Source organism: Citrus sinensis, chromosome 5, assembly GCF_022201045.2.
Source record: "Citrus sinensis cultivar Valencia sweet orange chromosome 5, DVS_A1.0, whole genome shotgun sequence".
Lineage (NCBI taxonomy): Eukaryota > Viridiplantae > Streptophyta > Magnoliopsida > Sapindales > Rutaceae > Citrus > Citrus sinensis.
The window spans coordinates 17,776,809-17,784,564 of record NC_068560.1 but is presented as its reverse complement, the minus strand read 5'-3'; the positions used below and the strand labels follow the sequence as shown (position 1 = coordinate 17,784,564).

The following is a 7,756-nucleotide window of genomic DNA, read 5'->3' as shown; positions in this document are numbered from 1 at the left end:
GGGGTTAGATTCATCAAATGTAACATGCATTAATTCTTCCACAACTAAAGTTCTTTTGTTATAAACTCTATAAGCTTTGCTTGAGTCTGAATACCCAAAAAAGATGCCAACATTATATTTTGAATCAAAATTTACAAGGTTATCTTTTGTATTCAAAATAAAATATTTGCATCCAAAAACTTTGAAATAACTAATGTTAGGTTTTCTATCTTTCCAAAGCTCATACAAAGTTTTGTTGAGATGAGGTTTAATCAACACACGATTTAAAACAAACAAGCAGTGTTGACGGCCTTGGCCCAAAAATACTTAGGCAAAAAATTTTCATTCAACATGGTCCTAGCCATTTCTCGAATCAACCTATTCTTTCTCTCAACAACTCCATTTTGTTGTGGGTTCTAGGTAATGAAAATTGAAACTCGAATAACCCAAAACGAAATCTGATTTGCCCACCCCTAGTTAAATATGATGTGCAACATTGTTATATATGCTGTTTTTCAAGAGAAATGTGATTGAACCATCATATAAAATAAATTAAACTAAACCAAAATATTTTAAATTCTTTTTACATATAGCAAATTAATCAAGCATATAAATCATTTCCCCACTTGACAGCCAAATAATTCTCAAGGTATAGAGATTTGCATCTATTAAGTAATGAAGGTTTGTAGATAGCTACTACATTCATGTAGAGTTCTTTCCATTATTGTACAAATAATTAAATAATTCAAATTATTAACACCCACCTCAAAGAAACAAAATAAAATGGTAGGATGTGGTAGCACATAATGCCTCCTGCACAAATCAAAAAACCTAAAAACCAAAATAATAAATTAATCAACAAATTACGAATTAGATTTACGCATAAATATAAACGTCAAAACAACAATGATGGTCAAAACAAAGACTAGCATATCACTAATTTTGGGTTTAGTGCAACCTAAAATAGCAGCATGCAAAACTCTAACCACCCAAGGGTGTAACGTAACTCAGTTGCAAAACAGAGCCTAAACTATAGGCAATGCAATCTTGATTAATTAAGTGGCAAATTATTGAAACAAGGTTGCCAAATTCTAAATAGGGATGAATACTTATGTCTAGTTGAAAAAAAATAATAATGATAATATATTGAAATATATCCATCAAATGAAGTACTAAAAAATGTTGAAAATGATGAAGGTTGAAATTACTCTTGAAGTCTTGCAGACCAATGGTGACGGAAATTCATGCAACAGTGACTGGAAAGGTCGAGATAAAAGCTTGATGCCCCATTGAATCCAATAGTGATGGCATTGTGCTTTGACGCGCCACCATGACCCTGGATCAAGCTTCAACAGCTATGAGACTTTAATGGCTGATTGGTAGTGATTTGGATGCTTTTAGTGATGGTTTCTCGTCGAGTTTTGAAAAGGGTGTTGTGAAGAACAAAACCTAGGAATTAGGGTGCCGCAAATCCAGCAAAATTGGCATTAATCAAAGGTAGCAATTACCTAAACCTTTCACACTTTATACTGTGTCCTCTGGCCATTTCTGGGCAACAGTAATGGTTGAGGAATGACCAGCGGCTCTTGGAGTTTGATTAGTACCCTCTATTACTAGTGAAGTAATCGAAGTCGAGCTCAGGTGATGGGTTAGGATTTGTTCAATAAGGATTGTTTTAGTTAAAGGAAGGTTTGAATGCTAGTAACAATGAGGGTTTTAGCTTTTAGTGAAATGGGAAAGTAAGTGTTTGAGTGCGTGAACGGGTGATTTTGATATACTATGAGCTTGCTTGGCTTCGTCGGCAGCAGATGTGTGGCTCAAGGTTAGGGTTTTATGTAGTGTTAAGGAGAAGGATTCATGTGAGGGAGATGGATTTGTTGATTTGTTCAACACTTAGTAAATTTTACTGTGTTGATATCTTTTAGATTTCATCAAATCGGTATTGTTTAGTATAAATGATATCGTTGTTATGGTCATTTTTCTAAAACATAATATAAACATTTAATAAAAAGATTACAACTAATTTAAATTGCACCGTTTCAAAACCATATAAATCCACATAAGACAAACATGATTTATATCTATCATCTATTTATTTGTTTAAGTTATAAATCACGAATATATCATGAATTTATGACATATATATATATATATATATATATATATATATATATATATATATATTATATAGGGTTGTCTCCAACATGCGTGGATATTTATTATAGAGTCCGTTAGATCTTTCTTGCTCTCATGTGAGATCGTGCCTATCATGTGCAGATCTTGGTTATAGAGATTACCGGGTCCCTTGATCACTATGTGGGCCTTTTTAATAGAGATAACAGGGTCTCTTTAACACTATATAATGTTGCTTGCATCATGCATAGCCCTAAATGTGGAGATAACAGGGTCTCTTCAATGCCATATGGAGCTATTCCTAACACGTGTGAGCCTTTATTATACAGATAACAGGATCCCCTTACCACTGTGTGAGGTTATTCCCATTATACATGGGTCCTTATTTTAGAAATAATAGAAACTAAAGAATTTAGTTCTCTATTGATGCGAGATTCTAATTGCCTTCTCTACCAAGACCAGGACCTCTGCTCGATCAACTCTACCACGACTAGGTTCTCTCCTCGTAAGGCCTCTTCTCCGAAAGTTCCTGCATACACAGAAGCAGGTCAGAGTACGCCGGTTGTTTCCCCGGCGTAAACCCTCCGACATTCAAGTCAGATATGAAGGTTCTTTTGCACTCTCGGGAACTCTAGCCACTAATCTTATGGCTTTTCTCTAGTACCCATTCTTTAGAGCTTTCTTTTATCTTAATTCTAATAGCAAAAATTCTAACCATTTTACCTTCGTTGGCTACCTTTTTATATGCCACTTTTGAGCTTAGGCCTTCCCTCCATTCGCGCTCGTTATCATCCCATCTCTCGAGAGTAGATGTTCCATTTTCGTAGGCGTGGGTGGTTGCGTGGCCTTCGTGCCTTGATTCTCGGACTGGAGAGCACGTCTTGCCAACTGTCGTTGACCGGGTCTCCTCGACTTAACCTTTAGTAGGAATGCAGCAGGAATAGCTTTATGCTTCCAACAGGAGATTGGCCTCATAGATGAAGTATTCTTGGATGAGTTGGATATTCCTGCTCCTCCTCCCCGGCTGCCAGACTCTTACAAGATATATCTGTTCGAGGAACCTTGCTACCAGATGTCTGCTCATCACTACTGGTCTTCGTCGAAACATATACCACAAACACCGGTCCCCTAGTTTCTGGTGTTGGGTAACGCAGTGAGCCGACAGTAGAAACTCGACAATCTTTGCTCGCGCAGGGTTAGAAAAGGCTGCCAAGAGTCGTGTCGCATTTAATTACGAATGAGGTGATGTGGCAGAAATCTATCCCTCCATTTGAATTTCAAACCTAAGGTTGCAAGATTCTCGGGATATGTTTCATTAAATGCTGGCAGCCCAAGAGTTTGCTCCTTAGTAAAAAAACCCAAAATCCTCAAATGAGAACTCGTCATCTTCTCCCTTCTTGTCTCTCCGGCGAATGAACCTCGGCACTAAAGCTTTCATCCCTGTCTCTCTCTGACCGAGCCACTATTTCAGGTATTTCTTCTATTTTCTCGGTCTTGGATAGTTGTAGATAATTTCTTTTCTTTGTGCTTTGTTTGGGTAGTAGTTGGTGGCGGTGCTCTGGTTATAGTTTAGGGAATGTCGAAAGGTAAAGAGAAAGTCATTGAGGTTGATGACGATGAGTTAGACGTTCTACCCAGTCTGCTCACCGATCCTGCTTTTGACCCCGGGATCCCCTTAGAACCCATTATGTCTGGTGTTAGGATTAGCGCTAGGAGGATGTCCCCCCAAACAACCTCCTCGAGCGGAAATAATGGTGAGGAGGGATCTTCTGGCTCGGAAAATACCCTGAGTGAGGATCAAGGGGATGACTCTGGTGAGGAATCCCCGCCGGGAACACCACGACCAGAAGGGCGGAGTACGGTAGGAGGTAGAGCCTTAACTCGGGATTACGGTATTAATTATATTGCGTGCACGACCACGTTTGATGAGCTCAACGACCTCCAACTTAGGTATAGTATTCCTGGTGAAATACCTCTTAAGATCCCAGGAAAAAAGGATTCTCCTAGCCGGCCTCCTAAGGGATACGTTACCCTTTTTCTGGAGAGCTTTAAGTATGGGCTGAGGTGTCCCTCACAACCTTATTTTGCCCGGATACTTAACGGGCTAAATCTAGCTCCTGGTCAGCTGAACCCCAACGGGTGGAGAGTACTCTCTGGTCTGTTCATATTGTGGGACAGATGTTGCCAAAGTGAGCCCACAGTTGATGAGGTAAAGCACCTGTACCAGTTAAAGAGCAGTCCCAAAGATGCCGGCTAGTACTACTTCCAATCTAGTACCAAGACAAGAAAACCCATAACTGATCTTCCAACTGGTGGTGGTGGGACTTGGAAGAAAAAATTCTTTTTCGCTGGGGGTCCTTGGGGTCAAGTTGCACAAATTGATGGGAAAGATTGTCGCGTCCCACCCCGTTTCGTGGTCCCAGGTTGCTTGCTCGTTTTAGATGTCTTGTCTTCATAATTGTTCTTACTTTGTTGTTTTGTCTCTAACCAAATGTCTGCTTGTTTGCAGGTTCTTGGGATGTTCACTTCCCACTCAAACCTGACCAGCTCAAACGGGTCGAGGCTGTACTGACCAATTCCTGCTCGCACCGAGAGCTGCTAACCACTTACAACCTTATCGAATCTCGGTTGGTGCTCCCCGGCCATAAGATGGAGGATGCAGTGATCGGGGCTCTGAACCGGAAACGTTCTCGACCTCAAACTGCGAAGAGGGACCAGAACAAAGACGCCCCTATTGCAAAGCGGGCCAACATCGTGCAGCAGGTCTCTCCCTTGAAGACTTTACCTTCTTCTCTTTCCAAAGTCGAGGAAACCAGTGGAACAGCCACTAATCCTGCTTACTCTTCTCCCCCTGTCGGGCCTAGATCTCATTTCTCTGACAATCGAGCAGAACACTTGGTCCCCTATCTAAACGAGCTTTCTAAACTCATGAGCAAAAGGGACCTGGAGGACTTTGATGGCTGCACTCTGGGCAAGCTGGTGGGAGCCATGCAGTATAGTGCTTTCCATCTCAGCTTCATAACCACCTACTATAAGGCCAAGGTTGGTCGTTATGACAGGAAGATGAAGGAGGACATTCAGTCGGCGATGACCAGAGCTGACGCTGCCGAGAAGAAAGCAGGGGAGCTGAATGTCGAGAATCTGAAGCTGATAGAGCAAGAATCTCTTGCTCAAGCAAAAGCCATTGCCCTCAAAGAAGAGCTGACCAAGGTCAAGGAGGATCTTCAAAGGCAGAGGGCTATGTACGAGGCTCAGCTCGAATCTCTTCGCGATTCCCACCGAGTGCAGGTCGAGAACTTGGATAAGGAAGCTGACAACCAATACGACCAGGGACTTCGGCATTCCTATCGTTGCATCATGGCCGTCCTCGGGAAGCAGCATCCTGATCTAAAGATGGATGACCTTGCAGCTGGTATTGCCCAACATATGGACGAGGAGGCGGCAAAGGAAGATGCCGAAGGGGTGGAGCCAATCGTTGTTGAGGAGGAAAGCTCTCCTCCTCGTGTTATTCATGTTGATGTGGGTGAGGCGAGCACCCCCCCAGACGCAACTGGTGATACTCCCCCAGCACCTGAGGCGAACTAACCAACTGGGGCTGCTCAGCTTACTGACCCGCCGTCTTCTTAAACATGTCTCTTGTGTTGTAATGAACAATGTGTATGAAAATTATCGGCTTTGTTAATTATTAACAAATTAATAAAAATGTTTTTTATTACTTTCTTGTGTCGTAATTACGAGTTATTTTTCCGTTTGAGAGTCTGTTCGTCTTCGTCTGGTCGAGCAGGCTCTGGTTTGGCATATGGTTTTGCCACATGCCTTTGAAAATTCGCCAATGCTTAGGATTCTGTTCGCCTTCGCGTAGTCGAGCAGATCCTGGCATGCATGGCTTCTGGTCTCGCCATAAACAGGCTTTGAGACTTGATGACCCTTTGCATGCCTTAGAAAATTCTTCAATGCTTAGGATTCTGCTCGCCTTCACGCGGTCGAGCAGATCCTGGCATGCATGGCTTCTGGTCTCGCCATAAATAGGCTTTGAGACTTGATGAGCCTTTGCATGCCTGAGAAAATTCTTCAATGCTTGGGATTCTGCTCGCCTTCGCGCGGTCGAGCAGATCCTGGCATGCTTGGCTTCTGGTCTCGCCATAAACAGGCTTTGAGACTTGATGAGCCTTTCCATCCCTTAGAAAATTTATCACAGTTTCAAGTGCATGAAATTCCTCGACGTTCCATTAATTGCAGGATTCAATCTTACATGAAATTGCTTTGAAATAAAATAAATAACAACAAACACGAACAGGAAGAACTTGAAAATATGAACCATTCTTACTGGAAATATTTCCTGAGGTGTGCTGCGTTCCATGGGCGTTTCACCTCGTGGCCATCCGTTCGAACAAGCTTGTAAGCTCCGGGTCCAAGTAGCTGCTTGACCCTGTATGGCCCCTCCCAATTTGGTCCGAGTACTCCCTGGGCCAAGTCTTTCTTGTTCTGATTCACTCTCCTTAGCACCCAATCTCCGACCTTGAATTGCCGTACGTTCACCTTCTGGTTATAATACCGAGCAACCCTCTGCGGGTAAATGGTTGATCGCTCGGCTGCTTGCTCCCTCTTTTCCGTTAGCAAATCTAAATTCAAACACATCTGCTCGTCATTATCCTGCTCGTTAAAATGATATGTCCGGTGCGTGGTCGTTCCTATCTCGGCTGGTATGACCGCTTCATGTCCGAAAGCCAAGGCGAACGGTGTCTCCCCAGTTGCAGTTTTTTGGGTTGTTCTGTATGCCCATAAAACACCTGACAACTCATCAACCCATGCACCCTTTTTTGCTCCAAGCCTGGTTTTCAAAAGCCTCTTAATCGTCTTGTTGGCTGCTTCTACTTGAGCAATACTTCAACTCTATCCCAAGGTTCCGGCAGAAATCCCTGAAGCTGTGATTATCGAACTGCCTACTATTATCCGTTACCAAGGCATAAGGGATCCCATATCAACAGACCAAGTTTCTCCACACGAAGTCTGTTGTCTTCTTCTCTGTGATCCTGCTAAGGGCTTCTACCTCTATCCACTTCGTGAAGTAATCTATCGCAACTATTGCATGCATTGTTGTTCCTCGTCCCTTTGGCAACGGGCCGATCAGATCAATTCCCCACTGAGTAAATGGCCAGGGGGAGGCCATAGAGGTGAGCTTCTCTGGTGGTTGGTTGGAGAAACTCGCAAAACTCTAGCAGCTTACACAGCTTCTGGTCTTCTCCTGTGCATTCTGGTGCATTGTCGGCCAGAAATATCCCTGCCTTAGAACCTTGTGGGCCAGAGACCTCCCACTATAATGATTTCTGCAAATTCCTTCATGCACCTCTCTCAGTACATAATCCGCGCCGTCCTCATCCAAACATCGAAGGAACGGCAGCGTATACCCTCGCCGATATAGTACCCCATCAATCATTGTGTACCTCGAGGCCTGGGCTCTGATCTTCCGAGCTCGTAGCTTATCTGGTGGTAATGCCCCGTCTTTAAGGTATGAAACTATTGGATCCATCCACGAGCCTTTTTGTTCTATCTGCATCACCTCCAAATTTCGCTCGATGCTAGGGTTGGTTTTTACTTCCAAAGGGATCGACTTGGGCATTTTCGGGTCTGCTACGACTGCCAT

General features: G+C 43.1%; 1 protein-coding gene across 1 annotated transcript; it reads left to right on the top strand.

Annotated features, from left to right (window-relative positions):
• The first annotated feature begins 3,688 nt into the window (after window positions 1-3,688).
• Window positions 3,689-5,697, top strand: LOC107176096 (uncharacterized). The gene is made up of 2 exons (XM_052441163.1): window positions 3,689-4,364; window positions 4,622-5,697. The coding sequence occupies exons 1-2, from the start codon at window positions 3,689-3,691 to the stop codon at window positions 5,695-5,697; spliced, it is 1,752 nt and encodes a 583-aa protein (XP_052297123.1).
• Window positions 5,698-7,756: the final 2,059 nt, after the last annotated feature.

Bases quoted from the DNA above. Each gene is read 5' to 3' on its own strand.
- LOC107176096 (XM_052441163.1), top strand. From the start codon at position 3,689: ATGTCGAAAGGTAAAGAGAAAGTCATTGAGGTTGATGACGATGAGTTA. The intron at 4,365-4,621 runs GCTAGTACTACT...GCTTGTTTGCAG, and splicing joins GAGCAGTCCCAAAGATGCCG to GTTCTTGGGATGTTCACTTC.